This window comes from Chionomys nivalis, chromosome 1 (assembly GCF_950005125.1).
Source record: "Chionomys nivalis chromosome 1, mChiNiv1.1, whole genome shotgun sequence".
NCBI lineage: Eukaryota > Metazoa > Chordata > Mammalia > Rodentia > Cricetidae > Chionomys > Chionomys nivalis.
In genome coordinates this window covers 142511831-142532514 of record NC_080086.1, presented here as the reverse complement: position 1 = coordinate 142532514, position 20684 = coordinate 142511831, and the positions used below count along the sequence as shown (strand labels likewise).

At 45.1% G+C, this 20684-nt stretch overlaps 1 protein-coding gene across 1 annotated transcript in view; it reads left to right on the top strand.

Moving 5' to 3' along the window:
* The first annotated feature begins 222 nt into the window (after positions 1-222).
* Chn2 (chimerin 2) overlaps positions 223-20684 on the top strand; it is a 290537-nt gene continuing 270075 nt past the window's right edge. The window contains exon 1 of the mRNA XM_057770551.1: positions 223-791. Within this exon, the coding sequence (XP_057626534.1) occupies positions 743-791 (49 nt within the window). The 5' untranslated portion in view covers positions 223-742. The remainder of the gene's footprint in view (positions 792-20684) is intronic.

Below are 20684 nucleotides of genomic sequence, written 5' to 3'. Positions count from 1 at the left end.
ACCTTCCTCCTAAGACCCCTCCATATCCCCTTCTTAACTCGGGAAGCAGCGCTGTACACTGCTGCTCGGCCCGCCTTGCGTCCCTGGCGGCGTGCCCAGCACCTCGGGGCAAGCTCCCAATCCAGTCTGGTCCCCACCCCGTGGTCCTCATCCTCCCCCTGCAGCCAGGGGCTCAGGAGCTGTCAAGCCCGCGGAGCCCATTCAGCCCGGAGCGCCGGCGTTCCTCTCCTTCCTTTGTGTGCGCGCGCGAGCTGAGTTGGGGCGGAGGGAGAAGGGGGGGAGGTCGCTGTCTATCTGTCTCCCCCGCCTTTGCCTGGGCCGCTCGAAGTGCAGCAGCGGCGGCGGCGGGATCCCGAGAGCCAGTGCGGGGAACCGCGGGACGCCCAGGTTCCAGCGGCGCGCAGGGAGCGGGCCCGCGGCGGGGAAGGCGGGGACGGTGAGAGCGGTGGTCCCATCCTCCCACCCGGCCGCCTCGGCCTCGCTGCGCCCCTGCCACCCCGACGCCCGCAGCGGAGCGCGCCCAGGCGCCGAGAGGGACGGCGAGCACGAATAAATAGCGGCGGCGGCAGCGCGTCATCTGGCGGAGCAGGAAGTGCAGGCAGAGTCCGGAGGCCGGTGCTTCCCGCGCGTCCCCAGGACTTTGCCATGGGCTGGGGGCCGCTCGGGCTGCGAGCAGCCAGCCAAGGGCAGCGGCGACGCCGCCCGCACTGGGACTGAGCGAACAGCGACGCGCGGCGCCGAGATGGCAGCGTCCAGCAACTCCAGTCTGTCCGGTTCCTCCGTGTCCTCCGGTGAGTTTCAGCGCGCGGTCGCCTGTACGGGGATGGAGCGTCTACCTGTGGCCGTCCCGCATGCTCCAGGAGAGCGGCGCGGGACAAGGGCGTCCCGCGGGACACTTGTTAGGGTGACCCGCATCCTGGAGCCCCAGCACCTCCGCTCCTGACCTGTGACAGGGCAGAGGTGGGACGCGCTGGCGTCCTAGGCGTGCGGTCCAGGCAGTCTGGGACTCCGGGAGAGCGAAAGCAGCAAGGCAGCCTCGCACTTTCTGCACAGCTGGAGCCGGGGCAGGCAGCGTGAGGAAGGTGAGGGCGAAGCTAGGGCGCCCGAACTGCCTTCCTGCGTGCTACCATTGATACCCAGAGCCAAGGCAGAAGGGTGCAAACCCTTGCTCCTTGCAGACTCGGATTTCTTTGTTTGTTTCAGAAATTAGCTCCTTGGAGACACTCGCTTTGGGGCATGGGTTTGTGACAGCAGCCAGGAGAATGTGTCTTGCTCTTCTGACTGAAGTGAGATTGTGGAATGGAGGTCGAGCCCAGCCTATGGGACTCTTGGCATATTTACAATGAGTGAGTGAGTGTGTATGTGTGTGTGTGTGTATGAGAGAGACAGAGGGAGAGAGAATGTCGGGGGGGGGGGGAGGGAGGCTCTAGACGTGTTCTTATAGTACTCTATAATTTTACTTTCAGGGTTTCTGATTATTTTCCGTGTTAAATGTGGTTGGGTGAAAGAAGGGTTTTCAGCTTTTCTATGGTTGATCAGCAGGTCTAATTGAAGAGAAAAAAACTGATAATGAATGCGAAGGCATAAGAACCAATGGAGGCAGTCCCACTGGTTTCTGAACATGACAGGTTTCTAATCAGAATGATGCATTAGACTCAGCTCCATTACCCTTTTGGTCATTGAAAACTTTAATAAGAACCCCTGAAGGGGTGGCTGGTAAGACATTCTGGATTACAGAATTCAAGTGTCAAGATGGTCTTGAAGTCTAGTGGGAATGCTACGGTGTCCTGTTGGGTTCTTTTTATTTTTCTCCAAAGTTTAGCCTCTGAGCAGAGGAAAGACCCAGCACTGGACAGGAAGGCAGGCATAAAGGGAACCATGTCTATGAATGTGTAACTAATCAAATCCTAAACACAAGGTAGGACTGTGACCAAGTGCAGTTGTGATGTCTCAACAAGGTGTTCTCCAGAAAGGTATCCACTGTTTGTGTGTGTGTGTGTGTGTGTAGGGGGGAGTTAGGTTTAGTTGCAGGAAAATGACACTTCCGTTAATGATTGCTGACAGCTAATAAAAACAGCATTGTTAGGTGTCCCGTAGTTTGAGCTGCTGGCGGTAGCGGCCGGTGGGCAGAGCAGTCAGCTCCTATTAAGAGCAGCAACAAGTTGACCGCCTGTGGTTTTAATTCTGAGAACTCAGCAAATGCTACGGCTTATTTTTAGTACCCTCAAACCACTGCTGCTGCGTTTCAATTCATTTTGGTTGACTAACATTGAATTTAAAATGCAGAGCTGTTGGCTTCCTATTAGCACATGGTTCTCCCTCTCCAAAGACTGCCCACTGGATGAACTGAGGGGGAAGGGGTAGCAAAGGGACACGCTGGGAAGGACTAAGAGAAGTATCCTTGCAGGATATACTAGAGGCATGGATTATAGATGCCGTGGCATCTGAAATTTCAGCTCCTGGTACAGCTTAAGCAGTCTGATCGAACAATTCTAGCTCAGCCCTGGGAAGACTGTGCTGCTTAGAGAAGCCTGGCTAATCTTTGGAGGGTGGTAATTGCTGTGCAGAAAGGGGAGGCATACTCACCAGGGCTTTCTCTACTGTCTTCTGGACCACTATTTTGAATCCTGTTGGAAACTGGGAAATTGCATGAAATCAGAAATGCAAAAAAGTGGACATGAATCTATTTCCTATTTCATGTAAATCAACCTGACCTCTGGGCTTAGGCACCTTCGTTCACCAATTCATCGGACACTTTGTCTTGCAAAATATGAAATCATAGTTCTTTTAAAGCACACTTACCATTGTGTGCATAATGAATAATTCAGAGGACACAAGCAATTCACACCTGTGAGAGGTGTTGAGCAGGAAAGAATAGAGCTTGTTTCTCAGAGCAGCTGGGTTCTCTCAGGCAGAGGCCAGAGTCTGAAAAACTAGGGCACTCCATAAACCCATTAGTCACCAATCTGAAGGGCCAACTGTGGGCCAGGCTTGAGCTTCAAGGCTTAGCAAGGGAGATAATTCTAGCTTTCTTTGTAGCTCCAAACTTCTGAGATCATTGTATTTGAATTCTGGCTCCACTGCTGACCAGTGAGGCATCTTGAGGCGGTTACTTAATTCTTTCCTAGCCTCAATTTCCTCATTAAGTCAGTATGCTGGATCTAATGCATAAGAGTGCTTGATGTAGAGGTTGGAAAGATGGCCCAGTGGTTAAGAGAGATTGCTGTCCTTGTGAAGGATCTGAAAGCTCACAGCAACCTGTTAACTCCAGGGGATCTGATGCCCTCTTCTAGACTCCACAGACATATCTACATATGTAAGGTATACACACACACCCTTTTTAAAAAAGAATGTTTGGTGCAAACATATTATCTTCTTTGAGGAAGGAAATGAATGTGCTCAATAATGGCTCCAACCGTAGGTGCTGCATAAAATCTGTTTCTTCCTTCATATGCCCGATGTGATCTTGAGACTGGATTCCATCAAAGAAACATTTATTGAGCATATTTCAGGTTTGAGATGTAGCTTTGAGTGTTTGCATTGAAAAGATGACTCAAGAGTCCTCTGAGATAAGCAAAAACTCACAGCCTGTGTTCTAGAGTATTAACATCGCATGCTGTAGAGAACTGTGCAGAGCAGGGAGTGATTGCTTCAATTTGCAGTGGCCAAGTGGAGGTGACACATTGGGCATTGACAGGTGAGCAGGAGCCATACAGAATGCAGGCAGAGAGAGAGGCATTTCAGGAAGACGGAGATGGGAAAGTCTGACTTTCCTTTGCGTTTCGTGGGACATTGATCCTTTTCCCTGGTGGGTGGGACACTTCCTGCAGGCTTTGATGGGATGATCCTGGAATCCTAGGATGAACTTGAACATCTGAGCCCTAGAAAAGGAACAGTTGATTTCTGCAGGGTGCCACTATGGTCTAACCCCGTCTCCAAGGAGCGGCTGAGAGGGGATGGAACGGTTTAACCCTGTCTCTGAAGAGTAGCTGAGTAATGGAATGGGCTGGTGTCTGCCAGGAGGAGAACTACAGTGATTTCCGCAGCGTAAGCTCAAGGTTCTCTGACTTGAATAATCTCACTTGCTGTTGTTTAGCCATATCAGCCAAGTGTGTCTTTGTACCTGTTAGCAACTGACACATAACGGATGAAGCTATCAAGGTTAGCATTAACTTAAAAACACATTTTCTGAGAACTCTTTGGAATTTTCTTCTGGAGGATTCAATTATGTGGAAAAGAAATTGGCATGCCTCTGTTTTGATGATGGCTGCTGGTAATTAAATTTCACAATCACCTAGATTGGCAGGAAGGTTTGATTCCTTTTATTATATTAAGATATCCACAGATACAGAAATCAGTATCGTTAAGATTTTAATAGAGCCTGCGGTACTTGATTATATCCAGAAGTAAACTGGCTGATTTGATGAACAGTTTTCTTAGTAATCACGGGTGACATTTGCTTTTATGATTGAAATAAGAACTTTTCGCATATTAGTAATGTGATTGCCAAATGGATAATTTCACAATCAAGAAAAGAAAAAAAGCAGCTCATGCAATGCAATAAACAAATGAGATATTGTCTAGTAACTGAACAAGTTAGAATATTAAATATTAAAAAAAAACCCTGAATAAAAATTTAAGATTTTGGAAAAATAAGCACATGGCATTATTTAAAAGGAAGTTGATCATTTTTACAAAAGGAAAAAGAGCAAAAATCAGCACAGTGTCCAGTCATCAAAACCTTCATTGAAATAACATTCTTGCACAGATTGAGGTATTTATATGGATTTTACAGAGCGGCATTGAGGATGGGGGGGGGGTCTTAGTGCTGTTTTCTGCTGTTACTCTGGTGACCATGGAAGCAGTAAGCAGAGATGTTTCTTGTTATTGAGAGGGAATGCCCATTGACATACACAGAGTGTTCTATATCCTGAGATGCAGAGGGAAGGCCTGGACATTGGTATGGCAGCCACTAACATATGTGTAGTTAGGAGGTGCGTGGATCTAGTATCTGCCAGGGAGCCATGACAGAGGCAGCTATGTGTGGAAGACCTTGCTTTGCTTTCAAATGATAGTGCTGGGAATTAACCATAATAATCTGTATCAGCAGGAAGGATTGGTTGTCTGTTGTATTTTAAAGCACACGTACAAAAATTGGAGTTAAAAATCACAATAAAATGATAAAAAGTTACAAAACTAGGACTAACGCTGAGGTAGACTCTTCATTCTCTGGGGTGAGACACATCTGCTTTCCTGGTGGCTTCATGTCAAACGGAATTTAGTAGCCTTCATGGCCCACTTGTAGTAATTCAGGTGAGCCCAATAGTTCAGTATCTGAGAGATTAATGACAGTCTTCTTAAACATATTTGTTATGGTTTTTATCTTAAGCCCAAAGGTCACAGTTTGACGGGCTGGTCACCAGCCCTCATGCTGCTGGGAGACAGTGGCCCCTACTGAGTGGAGGGGGTGGCCCTCCCCCTCTGCCAGCCATTCCCTGCCTTGAAGTTCTGCTCCACAACCGACCTCAAACCTGACCACAGGTTGAAGCCTCTGAGACCATGAGCCGAAATAAACTTTATTATTTTGTGTATCTCAAGTATTATGTCATCGCAGCAGCAGACTGATATGAGGATAAAGAATTTTGGTGTTTGACGGGCAACACTGATTTGTGTGTTTTGTGAGGTGCGGGTTCCCCCACCTAGTGCTGTGAAGTGTACAGGTGATTCTGGCCTTTGGCTTTGGAGGGATGGAACCATCAGGTGTTTTCCTACGCCAGCCTGCGTATGCTTTAACTAGACAGTGTGTATTTTTAGGTGCTCCCTGAGGCTTGGCCTCTGCGCTGGCCTCCACTGCCATCCATCTGCTACCCAGCAGGGTCTTCTGTTCCTACACAGTGGTCACGGCAGCAGGATGTTTAGTTGGAAAAGATGCACAGTGTTGTTCTGGCATGTTCAGGGAAAGAATTTCCTGCCAAAGGGTCAGTATTTCTGCCGAGATACGTATAAAGAAAAGAAAAGGCAAGTTGGTGAATGATAGATCTCATTCACCTATCTGTCAGTGGTCAGTTGTCTCTGAGCGGTGTGTTTGCATTTCCTGGCTTCTGAAGTGTTATTTTAGTTTCAAAGGAAGCATTCTGCCTCTTTCCTTCCTTCTCTCCTTCTCTGCCTGCCTGTGTTCCTTCCTTCCGTTTCCTTCTTTTTCTACGTGCTTGTCATATTTTTTGTTTAGAAATATCTTCCCAAACCTCACCTTCGATTTACCTTGCTGTCAACATTATCTAAATCCCTTGGTATCTTCCTGTCTTTCCTTCCATGGGCTGTGTGGGAGAAAAAGCTGGCTTTCTCTCTTTCCCATGGATCTGAATCAGAATGGCCACTTGTGCCTTGGTGGATGCTGGTGTACATGAACGGAGTACAATTGGGTGCCTCCAAGTTAGTAGCAGGAGTTTATTTATTCACCTTTGCCATGGCGAGAGGAAACCAGCCTCTTGTTAAGACTGTACTGGCTCTACAGGCGGCCAGCTCTGCCAGGGATTTCCGTTCCTGTCCCTCAGGGTCTGAAGCTGATGGCCTATGATATATCCATTACTCTGAGAGTACTTCCTGCTGGGGACTCGGGGAGAGCTGTCACCAGCTCCTTGTGCAAATACCCCACTTTCTTCCTCACAATTAATCACCCAGCATAGTGGACACTGATCTGTGAGTTTAGTCACATGGTCTGATTTAGTTGCAACACTGCCTTGTTTCAACAGGTAGGCCTGTCTGTCACCCAGACTCACCCCTTTGGCAATAGTGTTTCAACAACATAAATTATTAATTTAAAACAACCTCTAATCGTCCTTTGTTCATTAATAAATACGAGCTTGACTGAACGAGTTCAGAGTCCAGTGGAGCTTGGAGCTTGGGGGTTGTTCAGTGGATACTGACCTCTGGTGCCTGTGAAGACCAAGGTCCAAAGAACTCTGGACGGTTTGCCCAGTGAGACTCAGCCAGGCCACAGCATGGCTGACTGTTCTCCAGGACCCCAGTTCCCACACACCAACTCTCCATCCTTCCTCCTGATTCAGCCAAAGAATAGCACCGACCTTAGAGAATTTATTGCAGGCTCCTTTTCAGTCTCCTTCACAGAGGATGTTCTGCTTAACTATGTATTGCTCCCCAAAAGACGACACACAATGCTTTGTATTTTAAATGGGCATTGCATGTCATGAGCACTCCAGTATTGAAGTGAGTCCCACATGCTCCAACTCTGTATAGCGCAGCTACCAATCATGGTAGCTGTTAGCCACAGGGGGCTATTTCCATTTCCATGTGACAGAATCTGATTCATCAACGTCTGAGTGCTCAAAAGCACACATGACCCATGGCTTCTTTATCGGACCACAGATATTTCTATCATTGAGGAAAACATCCTTTGGATGGTGTAGGTATAAAATTTCGAAGATAGGGAACTAAGTAATACAGATGAACAGCCCAAGGCCAGAAAATTCCATACATTTCTGTGTCCCTTTGAATCTCCAGTTTATGTCTTCTGGTTGATTTTGCTGAACAACTCCTAAGCTCTACTGAACTCCGAACCTGCTTTGCTGAGTTCATATTTGTTAGTAGATAAAGAAGAAATAGACACTGGTTGTTTTAAATTAACAATTTATACTACTGATACAATATTGCAAAAAGAATGGTTTCTTCATAACTTTGAGGGGAACTGTGGAGTGATGGCTAAAAGAACTTAAATGTCTGGGAAACTCCTTTAGTCCTGAGGTTTCATTCTTTTTTTTTTTTTTTTTTTTTTAAGATTTGTTGTTACCTTACTGGTAGCTTGATTTCTTTTTTATTTAATTCACAGTGAGCTTTAATTTTCAGCCTCCAAGGGAAAAAATGTCTGTATCTAGAAAAGGTCTGGGTCTCTCAACTGTGTCTTTCCTAAAGCATCATAAAGACAATAGGAAAATTCTGACTGTGTGGACTGAGGTTACTGGCTTCAGATCCAAGCCATGTTGGTAGAAAGCCTTTGGAGCAGCCTGCCCATCAGCAAGCAGTTTGCCTGGAACCTTCTCCTCCAACACTTCTAGGACAATGCAAATGAATTGGGTATTTTAAAAACTCAGGTTAGTTTTGGTAATTTAAAGCTCACATTATATGGAAGAAATGCCTACAGATAAGATACAGGAATGTGAGAGTTCCTACGGGAAGGAAGGTTTTCTCCTCAAACTTCTGTTAGCCCCTCCAGGCACAGTAGAAGCAGAGAGGTGGACAGCATCTTTAACGGTCAATAAGCGTCAGAAAGACCACTGGATTCAGAAACCAACGGCCTGAAGACTGTGGTGTTCGTAGCCTGTTCTTTATCTACATGCGTTCAGACCATAGCATTAGGGTCTAGGATTTGCAGAATTGCTGGGGTGGTAATCTTATGCAATTCTTACTTGTTGGAGGCCCAGGTCCTTGGCTTTAGAATGCCCACAGTTGATCTTTACATGTGCCATAGTACTGACTGCTTCGAGGAAATGAAACCCGGAGCTTCCGTATCGTTTCAGGAAGTGCCGTGCTAGCAGTGTAAAGTGTTTTTGCTTGAAATGAGTTTATTTATAAAGAATAAACCCAAGAGACCGTGTGGGAATAAGAAATAAGAGGAATAAGAAATAAGTCAATCTCTTACTGCAACTCTCAGCATGCAGGAATTTCAGATTTACCCATAAGACTCTCGTTCTCAGACCTAGATCTGCCCCAATCAATATGGCAGCTTTGTGTGGCTTGGGGTCGTTGAATGATGGCCAGTCTCTGAACTATTGATGACTAAAAACATCTTAGGGAGGAAAGGGTTTATTTCATTTTACAACTTTCAGGTCACTATCAAAGAAGGAAGTCAGGGCAGGAACTGAAGGTGGGAACCTGGAGGCAAGAGCAGAAGCAGAAGCCGTGGAGGAGTGCTGCTTCCTGGCTGGCTCAACCTGCTTTCTTAGAAAAGAAGGATCGCCTGCCCAGGGTTAGTACCACTCCTAGTGAGCTGGGCCCTCCCATGTCGATCATTAATCAAGAAAATGCCTCATACACTTGCCTTACAAGCCGATCTGTTTTTATTTTTTATTGAAAACTTTTTTTATACAATATAGTTTGATCATTTCCCCTCCGCATCCCAAATCCTCCCAACCACCCACTCAACTTTATGCTCTCTCAAAATAAATAAATAAATAAATAAATAAATAAATAAATAAATAAAACAAAAACCAAGAGACAATGACAACACCAAACATCACAAAAGTGAAAATCGAAACAGATAAAACAAAGTAGAAAAGTGCCAAAACAAACTTAAATGAAACAAAGAGTCCACAAAACCATCATTGGGTTCATCTTGCATTGGCCAGCTACTACTGGGCATTGGGCCTGCCCTGGAGTGTGGTCGCTCTCCCAGTGATACACCACTGGAGGAAAAAAGAATTTTCCCCTTGCCAGCAGTGCCAGTTGCAGATGGCTTCTAGCTTAGGGGTGGGATCCCATGTCCTCTTTGTCCTCCCAGTGCTGGGACCCATCATGTTAGAACCAGTGCAGGACCTGTATATACTGCCAATATATGTGAGTTCATATGTATGTCCGTCCCGTTGTGTCCAGAGGGCACCATTCCTACAGGCCAGTCTTATGGAGGTGTTTTCTCATTGGAGAATTCCTCTTCCCAAATGTCTCTAGCTTGTGTCAAATTAACATAAAACTGACCAACACACGTTTAAAGACAGTATAGCAGAAACAAATGAAAAATGTTATCTTTTTAACCTTTAAAAATTCTAAGTAGATAATGAAAATAGAATACTTAGATTAAATAAAATCACTTTAAAATTAAATTCACTTGATTTTTAAATGTTAGTGTGATTCCTAGTGCATTAAATATTGTATGTGTGGCTCACAATATCTCTGCAGCAGACAAAACTGGTCTGGGTGGCTCCAGTGGGCAATCTTGCTCCAGCCTTTGTCACTATGACTGCCAAGCACAACCTGCTGAAGCACACCCAGTGTCTCCCCGGTATGCTTTCCAGAAAGTGACCCTCTGTCCATTCAAACAGCTGAGTCCGTTTTCTGAGGTCGTGATTTTAGTCCCAGACTTAAAAATGTCATTAGTTGTTCTTGAATGTGTACAGGGGTTTGGGATTGAAGTGTCATACAGAGAGCACGTTGGGGCATTCGTCAGTTCTTGCATGGAAGGGTTTTGCGTTCTTATTGTTTTGTTTTAGAGCCACTCAAATCCCAGATTTTGTATACCTGTATGTTAGATTTGTGTACACACTTCCTTTCAAAGAAAGTCTGCAGTACTCTGAAGTTGGAAGAGAGACTGATGAGACAAGAAGCCCATCTCCCTCTGCCTGTGTGCAAAATGCTCCTCTGATAGTGTCTGGACGGAGGCATCCTGCTGCCAATCCGTATGTGTACAACCACAAACACACACACACACGCACACATGCACACATGCACACACACACGTGTATATATCCGTGTGTCTGTGTTTGCATGGAGAGTGGAAGTAGATCAGTTTTCAAACAAAAGTTATTTCTAACCAAATTTATATTGCATATAAGTTAATACCAAAGGAAATGAAAAGTCAAGCCTGGCATTACTTTGGGTAATGAAAAATTCACTTGGGATTATGCTAATGATGTGTAGATATTAATATACATAATACCACTGCCTAATATTGATTTAGGTTGCTCATTCAAATTCACTTTATTATACAAAAATTAGCCTTTTTTTTTACAATGCTTGTCCCCACGGATAACATTGGGAACATTAAAGCGTGTTTATTATTTGCTGGTTTTCATATGCAGAGGGCACTGTGGTGTCTTCCACAGCGTGTGCCCTTTGACTTGTGAGTTCTTGTTGCGGCCCCTTTTGGCTTATAGTCATGACACGTTCTACCACCTCCCTCATGATCAACTTCTTGGGCTAAAGGTACTCTGTGACCAAGGAAGTTCATTTTCTCTGTGACATTACTATTCCCTAGGGCTGAACTTTGGCCACCCAAGGGCCCTGTGCTGATTTGCCAAACTAACCTAGATATCTCCCTCTTTTCCCCAGTATAAATTCTTTCTCTGAGGAAAAATCAACTGACAAGGGCTTTGTAAACTCTGCTGAAGTCAGGTAATGGCTAGGCACAATCGTAGCAGATGCTAAGCAGGTAAACATGCAAGGTATCATGAGGTCTGAAAGTCACTTGGCCTAAGAACCTGCTGGTCACTGTAGTCTGTCTTTAGCTTTGCATTGTACTTACTACGCTAGCTTAGTGTTTGGTAAAACTCACAGCAACCTTTCTGGGAGGAGATGCCTTCCAGCATCTCCCTTTCATGAATAGCCGAGTCATTCATAGGTTCCTGGAGCCTCCATCTGGAGTTTGAGCTATGCATCTTCCCAGTAACGAATCCCATGTTCTTTCCTACGCAGAGACCTGTTTCTAACATCCAGTTCTTGGGGTCTGTAAACAGAGGTGGGTGCATTTGACCCCTATACCTTTGATGGTACTGACAGCAGCCATGGGCTCTGCTAACCTGGACTGCTCTGAGTTTCTAGTGTCTTGTCTGTAAAATGGGCTAATAAGACTGTGAAGACTGAATCTGTAAATGTCTGTGCAAGAGACTGGGAATTCATGGGGAAAAAAAAATCAAAATCTGCTTTCAAGATATTTACATTCTAGAAAGGGGCCTTGTAGGTTCCCTTCCTGAGTGAGGTGTGATAACTCAGCTGACGGTCTGCTGTCTGTACGCACTTTTATTAAGACATTGACCAACTCTTCTTCAACAGCCTCTTAAACCCTTGGCATGTAACGAAATCAAATCAATGTACCTCATGTTGCCAGTGCCACTTTAAATTAGCGTTGACAGTTCTACGGACTGCCATTGTTGATAATTTATTACCCAGAGGCCTGGCTCTTTAAGTTAACTACAGTGTAATACTCAGTCAGACTCTTCTCCCCTAGCGATGGCTTACATCCACATAAGCACACTGTAAATGTAAACTATTATAAGTTGTGAAAGCACGGAACACATCTGATCTACTGAGCATTGGGACTTAGCTGCATAGCATACCGTAACGCTGGCTGCTGCCCTGATTCCGTCCTGCCATCACCAGCCTGATGAGGGGCTGTGGCTTGTTGCCCAATGTTGAAGGAGAAGATCTGCTTCACAGGAAAATATCGAAGTTGGAGGTATGGTCTACTGAAGGGGACATCACGTTTGCATCATCATGAAGTCAAACACTTGTCCCTAGACAGCTGTCTACATATGCAAAAAAAGTTTTATCAGTAGGCCTGGATGTTGAGAATGATCCAGCACAATGACCGAGAAGCCATCACACAACTTGGGAGCATTGTCTCTCTTCAGTCTTCCCTGGATTCTCCCTCCTTTCTCTGTCTTCCTCCAGTCCCTCCTGATGAAGTCTACTACTCTATTTAATAGTTTGTTTTTGTAAGTACTAAAACAGAAGTCTTGAGTAGCGTCTTTCACACAGTGGGCACTCAGTAACTAGATGTGAAGGGCGGGAATATCTATATGTGTGACACTCTGTTGCGGGGGTGCTGCGTTACACTTGTATAAGGACTAGCTGCCCGTTCCTGTCAACTCATGCTTCAGGGGTTTTCAGAAAGGTAGTTTTCTTTAAATTCACAGGATTCAAATAGAACTCGTAATATACAGAGTAGTTCTTTGTGTCAATAGAATTCCGACAAAAATCAAACTGCCTTTTCTGAACCCGGACTTGAGTTCACAAGCCCCCAGCAGAAGCGAACAGCGGACCCTTAGGAAATGTAAATACAGGTTCAGGAAATGTCAACACAGTGACGCAGTTTACCTGCTACGAGATGAGCCTGCGAAACGCTGTAGCACTTGAATGAAGCTATTCATAGAAGATCGCGGTGTTTGATATCACTGATAGGAGACATCTAGGAGAGACAAATCATAGACTCAGAAGTGGATTCTGTGTTCCTGAGTGTCGGGAGGGTTGGAGATGAAAGCGAACCACTGCTAATAGATAGGAGCTGTCTTTTGGGATGCTGAAATTATTTAAATTTGACTGTGGTAATGGTTGCAGATATCTGTGAATACAGGAAAAGTCATTAAAATTTGCATTCTTTAGCAGATGAATTATGTGGTACCTGTTAATTGTATCCCATTAAAGCTATTGCTTTTTTAAATGCCAAAAATTAATATAATAAAAATGAGGGCCAGGCATGGTGGCACATGCCTTTATTCCTACTACCTGGGAGTCGCAGCCTGGTACATCTTTGTGAGTACAAGACCAGCCTGGCCTACAAAGAAGTTCCAGAGACACAGTGAGAATATATCTCAACAAAACGAAACAACAACAACAACAAACCCAAACTAAAACAACAGCAACGAAACAAGAAGGCAAAATGTTCACAAGGTAAAGCCATAGAAAAAAATCTACAGGACAAATCCATTCGGACAGGACACGAGTTATCACATGGGAGGCATTTAAGCACACACCATTGATCACTTGCTTGTCACATGGTGGGGCTCCTTTCTTTCTCCTTCCCTCCTCCTTCCCTCCTTCCTTTCTTCCCGTTCCTGGTGGTACTGGGATTGGGCTTGGGGCCTCGTACATCCTAGGTATGCACTCTACCACTGATTTGCATCTCCAGACCATTTTTCAACTTTTATTTTGAGATTCTGTCTCCCTAAGTTACTCAGTAGGACCATGAGCTTGCAATCCTTCTCTCTCACTCTCCTGAAGAGCCAAAATGATAAACTACAGACCTGTCTGGGGCCTTATCTCTCATTTTATTTCCATATCCATGTTTATTTTACCGCCAATGGCTCACTCAGCGTCCACTCTCCTCTTCCTCTGTCCCCTACAACAGGGGCCTTCTCCCTCCCACAGAAGAATGGGACAACGGCAGGTCTTTTCCCAATGTTGGACAAGCAATTAACATGTTTTTCATGACTAGTTCATTAGATTTTCTTAGCTTTTTGAACTCTGGGCATGACCGTTCTTGCCTCAGAGTAGTATGTGAGTCTTTCGGAGCTGTGTCCCCTCTGTACCTTGGGTAGCCTGATGAGCTACAGTGGCGAATACAGCTGTGTACCTGCTGCTGCCCCCTGCGAAGGCTGTCTGTGTAAGTATCCCGAAGCATCTCCTCTTGTCTGTGCAGATGTTCCTAAGGAGAGCTTCAGCCGTGTCTCTTTTGTTATTTCGCGTCAAAGGGCCAGCGGCACCCTTTGATCATGTAAGATCACAGTATTACACAATAAGTACTTTCTTAGAAAGACCAAAACCCGGCAGAGGAATGGCTTTCCTGGGTGTTCTGATAGTGTTGACTTTTATCCTGAAATAGTCGAGAAAAAAATGCGTTTGATCCAGTCACATCTGAAATATGAATCAGCACAAACAGGCACGTTTCAAGAGACACACAATTTATAGTCCTGGCTCCAACTAATGAACGTCTTCCAGGCACCGGCTGCTCTCCAGCACTGACTTGCAGAGAAAGTTCTCCTCTTGTCCTTTGTGCAAAGCCTGCCAGCTGGGCAGAGTGATGGCTCGGGCCTGGAGCTAATGGAGGTGCCGGCTGGGGTGGCAGCGACAGTGTCTCTGTGATTTCAACATGTTCGTCAGTTCTTTTCCTAATGTCTCATTGGAGTATTTTCCTGGCATCCAGAGAGGAAGTGGGAATGGGGTGGAGTGGATCTGGGGCCTGTGTTCTCCCTGGGTGAAATCTCTCCGAATCCCCTAGGAGGACAGCAGTGGCAAGGGCTGTGCTCCCCGCTGGCCTCTGCAGCTGCCCTGCGACCTCACCCCATACATCCTCCCACTTCCTAATGCCACCTGTTGAGTTCTCTCTAACTGGAGAATGCTGGGACCCACGACTCACTCACCACTGAAGCTTATCTCAGGAAAACATAAGGATGTGTAACGTATGCACTGCCCTTCTTCCTGACCGGAATGCAAGAGTCCTTTGGAATAGAGAACCACAGCTCCAGTACCATGCAGTTCTGTGTGCTGTGACCTCTCACCTTTCGACTTCTCTCTAATTCTCCCAGCTCTTCTTCCTCACTGGTGAACTTTTTTCTTTAGCTTCACTCTGATGTCAAGGTGGCAACAGTCTTGGAATCATATATAGATAATTTTCCCCCACTGGCTCTATGAAAAATAAAAAAAACCTTCTCCATAAGCATGGGTTTGTTGCAAGAGGGCTGTTTGTTCATTTTCAGCTGCTGAGGCCCAAAATAATCACACAGAAACTATATTATTTAAGTCACTGCTTGGCCAATTAGCTTCTTATTGGCTAACTCTTACATATTAATTTAACCCATTTCTATTAATTTATGTATCGCCACCAGGCCATGGCTTACCGGGTCAAGTTCTGGCATCCATCTCTGGCTTTCTCTGACTCCGCCCTTCTTTCTCCCAGCATTCAGTTTAGTTTTCCCTGCCTACCTCTATTCCCTGTGCAGGCCCAAGACAGTTTCTTTATTTGTTAACCAATACAAACAACACATAGACAGAAGGACCTCCCACTCCACGGGTACCTGCAGCAAATGTTCCCTTTCTTCCTTAGCTTCAGTGCTGTCACACGCTTAGGTGCAAACTCAACACAGGCAAGGACGTAGAATTCCCATGATGCTCTTCATCCAGTCAAACCTCTTTCTGCAATGAGAATGGGCCAGCCTGTTCTGAAGAGCCAGACAGAAGAAGCTTTTGTTAAGAAAGCCTTTGACAGACATCTTACAGGCAAAGTTCTATGGACCTCTCACGGTCAGAGAAGAGAGCTTGTCATTGCTGAGCTGAGGTTGAAGCAGTTCCAGCCATCTCCCCTGTGTTAACGTCACTGCCTGAGAAACTGCTTTGCTCTGTACAGCCTTCAGGAAATGTACACTTTTCACAGAACCACTTCTCTTGTTAATGCTTTGTGGCACATCGCTTTGCCCCTGGCTCTAGAAAACATAGACCTATTGGTGTGAAAAGTGGTCGGACTTTTACTTCTAATGAAAAATGGGACTGTGGGGGTTAAGAGTTTTAGTTCTTGACAGACCAGCACCCCCGGGTCTGACATAGCTGGGACTGTATTATTAGAACGTCACGGGATAATAGTAGATGAGCCAACCTCTCCCCGTTGCTATGGCAGGGAATTTTTAAAGGCTTTCATTTATGAGAAATAGTGATCATTAGCAGCTCTTTGTTTTTTTTTTTTTTTTAAATAGAGATTCTTGCAAAATTGCTGGGGCTCTCCTGGAAGAAGTGATTGGCATCTAGTGCCACAAGACATGCAGGTGGCTTTTAAAGCCATGAGACCAGGCAGGATGCTCGTGAGGAGCCGTTCCTGTTTCTCCTTTTTCAGGGCAGGCCAGGGTGAGTGAAGCTCCCTAGCTGGAGAGTCACATGACTCGAGTCTCCACTAGTTTTAGCTCAGCATTTACTTTTTGTGTACCCTGGGGCAAATGCCAGAGCCACTTTGTAACTTGCACGCTCGCTGGTAGAATGATTAGGTCAAGCCAGATCGTCAGAGAAGGTCTTGAAATTTTTATGATTTTCTGACTGCCTGTCTTCTTTTGCTAATCTGTGATGCTGTGGCGGCTGCTCCCGGGAACAACACGGCTTCCATTCCCAGCCCTGCTGCCCCCCATGTTTTGAACAGCAGTTTTCATAGGCAGCGCCCAGTCAGGAGATGTGAAGGGCTGAAGGGCTGTATGCTGCACTCACCTCTCAATATTGAAGATCTCAGAGCCACCTGAGTGTACTCCCAGACACTGTCATACAAGCCTGGGTGACCAACACCAACAAATGTGTTTTACATCACGGTCCAGTGCACAGTTACTGGCACAAATGCACAGATCTTCTAGGTGTTAGAGATACTACTGTTGTGGACCAAACAGGCAAACATGCTGGACCTCCTGCAGTTTTAAAGATAGATAGTAAACAGAAGAAATGACATAAGATATATATGCGTCTCTATATAGCTATACTATATATAAGATAAATATATATGCATCTTTATATAACCGTATTATATATAAGATATGTATTTTTAGAAGGTGGTAACTTCCATGGGGAGGGAAGAAAAACAGAGAGGTAAATAGGGAAGACAAGAGGCAAGGGCTCTGAATTTTGAAATATGTGGTTGGGGGAGTCTTTTCTCAGAAGGTGACATTTGAAGATGAGGAGATGTTGTTCAGACTGTGAAGCAAGAGCTATACCAAGCATGGAGCGGCAGGCACCAAGCCAATGGGAGAATGCACCTGAAGTGTCGCAGGGACAGAAACAGTGCCAGTGATCTGAAGTGCAGGGTAACGGGACCAAGCAGGACAGAGACTAATCAGAGCTGGTCCCACTGGGTCTTGCAGGAATTTGGCTTCTACAACGAGAGTGACAATCCTAGAGAGGAGTGCCATAATTGGACTCTGACGATAACAGACTAACAGAACATGCTATGAACACATACATATACATGTGTATGTCTACACCCATGAAAACGGTCTTATAGTGCAAAATGTTCTGATTTTTTTTCTGTATATTAGTGTTCCTTTAAAAACTAGTTGTTAGCTGCTGGGACAGGAAGTAGCCTCTTGTAAGTCAACCACCATCAAGTGGAAGACCACACATCTGAGAATATTTAGGCCAAATTGACCTTGATTTGGGGAGAAAGACAAAAAGTCATAGAAGGGAATATCTGGGAAAGTTGGGGTGGGGGTGGTGAACATGATCAAAACTCATGGTACAGCTTTCTTAAAGAATGAATAGAAAAGGGGTACAGGGCTTCCACGTTGATGACGTAATCTACCACAGGGTAGTGACTGGCATTTTGGAAACATCCTAAATTGGCCTCAAATCCCAACAACAGGTAGACACAGTTTGCTTGCTCACGGTATGGATGGGGTACACATGGCATATGGAGACCTCATGATCATATATAATTCATAGCTTTCAAAGCACTTTTTGTTTATATTTAAACTAGTTACACTAACTAGCATAATTTTATTAGTTTCTCACTTAAATTTTTTTCACCTTTTTCTGCATGTTTGGTGGGCTTCTGTTACCAGTTCATAAAAACTTTATTGTGGAGCATTTTCACATATTCTAACGTAAAGACAAACATTTAGCTTCAGTGGTGATTGCATCCTACTCCATGCCCTGGTTTATTTGGAAAGAAAGCTCAGGCCTGGCAACATCACATCTGTAAATATTCAGTTGGTGACAGAAGAGAGGGCAGGTTCAAGAGGGAGGAAGGGGAGGAGGGAGGGGAGACAAAGGAGTGGAGAAAGAATCATTTTTATTATGATCGTAACTCCTGTGCACACTCACAAAAAGTCTGAACAGTGATGTCTTTATTCATCTGTCTGTCGTGGGAAACAGGTGACCTTTGCGGAGGGAAGCTGTGGTCGTGTTTTCTTCCCTCCGGGTCTGGAGGTAGTGTTTCTCAATGCTTCCTTGAGAAGTAAATGCTTTCCCGCCTGACTCCCAATACATGAGTTCACTCCTGCCCCCCTCTGTAATTTCATTACGCTCACATACGGCTTCCTGTCCCGTGGCTCTTGAGTGATGGGGAAGGCGCTGGTCTTACTCATCTTTGTAGTGTTTAGTGACTTAGCATGTTTCCTGGCACCCCCAGTGTCCTCACATTTTTGTTAATGCTTTGCTTCCTGTCCTGTGTAGACTTTGGAGGAACCTCTCCCTTAGCCTCCTGGCCTACCACTTCCTTTTGGCGGTGTTGCAACATTAGCTGGCGATTCTAGGAAGCCTCGTCTCTCCTAAGATGGGGAGCCTTTCTCAGCTGACATTGCCTGTGTCAGGAGACTCCAACTTCATCTCAGCTTTTACAGAGTTCTTCTTCTCCGTTCTGATTGTACATGTTCATGAGTAAGGAGAACTCATCTTTATCTGCCGCATCCACACTATAAAGTCTTTGCCAGAGTCTGACTTGATAGGCTTACATTGCTAAAAGCATGGTCACATCTGAGTATGTTTAAGGGTTATAATCTCAGAGAAAGAATAAATCCTTCTATGGTGGAGTAGAGGCACCATGCTAATTTATTATTGACTATCCCTTAGTTACTTGGTTAAATTTCTCAAATATTTTATCTGTAACAATTATCAGGAAGATGGCAGGGCCTGGATTCCATTCTTCCCAACTTTTCTTTCCTGTTCCTTTTCCCTTTCTCTCTTTCATCTATATTGAGAACAATCCTTGCTCTAGGGACAAAAAGAGATACGCAGCAGCTAACTTGTAACTCCTTAGTCAGAGGGTTTCCAGTTGACGGTCACTCTGGGAAGGAAGGGACCCTGGGGTCACCAGCGACCAGCAGCAAGACTATTGCATCCATCATAAGCTCTGAAGATTGTTTTTTCAAATGAGAAAAAGAAAGAGTGAATGAAGCCATTAACTTTACTGAAGAAGTTCAGAGCCCTGAGACCAAGAGCACTCTTAGACATTGTGACACAGGTGTGGCCTCTTGACTGAGGATGAGCAGGGAAAGAGAGAGGCCAGCAGGGGAAGCTGGCCACTTCCTCCTCTTTCCCTGGCAGAGGTTCTTCTTCTGCTTAGGAAGGGTGCTTCCACTTTCTCATTGTCTGGGCTTCTGTAGATGTTACAGTTTGGAGGAGTCTTCCAGATGTCTGGATTAAAAAATCTCTTAAAGCCTGGAAGCAGGCTTGTGGTTCCCTGTCATAAAGAACGCGGTGTTAAAATCAGCATGCACCTCTGCCTTCCCAAGTTTTTCCTTCCTCTGAGTTGCAATTCAATCGTTTATGTTATGCCAGGAGACATTTACTTATGATTAAAAGGACTGACTGCTGGGCTGGAGAGTTGATTCAGAGGTTAAGAACACTAGTTGCTTGGGCTGGAGAGATGGCTCAGAGGTTAAGAGCACTGGTTGCTCTTCCAGAGGGGCCTGAGTTCAAATCCCAGAAACCACACGGTAGCTCACAACCATCTGTAATGAGGTCTTGGAGGCCTCTTCTGGCCTGCAGGGATACATGGAGGCAGAACACTATATATATGATAAATAAGCCCTAAAACAAAACAAAAGAACACTTGTTGCGCTTGTAGAGGACCCAGACTTAATTCCCAGAACCCACTTGGTGGCTCACAACCATCAGTAACACAAGTCCCGGGGAATCTGACTTACCCTCTGACCTCAGAGGCTCCAGGTACATATGTGGTGCACATATATACAAAATACTCATACACTCAGAATAATAAATAAGCCTAAAAATGTTTTTAGACATTTGTTGCCATGTCATTCCAGGGCAAGGACGTACCTGGATACATAGCTATGTGTTCTGTGTGTGCATGCGTCCATATCTGTGGCATCAGGCAGAGGATCCCATTCCTAGGACAAATAAAACTTCAAATGACCACAGTCCATGGGGAAAAGTTTTAAGCATTATCTTTTCCTTTGCTTTTAAAAAGTTGATTCCTCTTCTTTAAATGATTAACTTTGAATACAAGGTGGTTGAGAGGAAATAGTATTGTTGCACATTTTAATAGTTATGCACAATCTTGTTTCTTTGGTTTTGGGGTTTTCTGTTGTTGTTTTTATGAGACAGGGTTTCTTTGTGTAATAACCCTGGCTATCCTGGAACTCGCTCTTGTAGACCAGGCTGACCTTGAACTCACAGAGATCTGTCTGCCTACGCCTCCCATGTGCTGGGATTAAAGGTGTGCGCCACCACCGCCCTGCATAGTTATACACAATCTT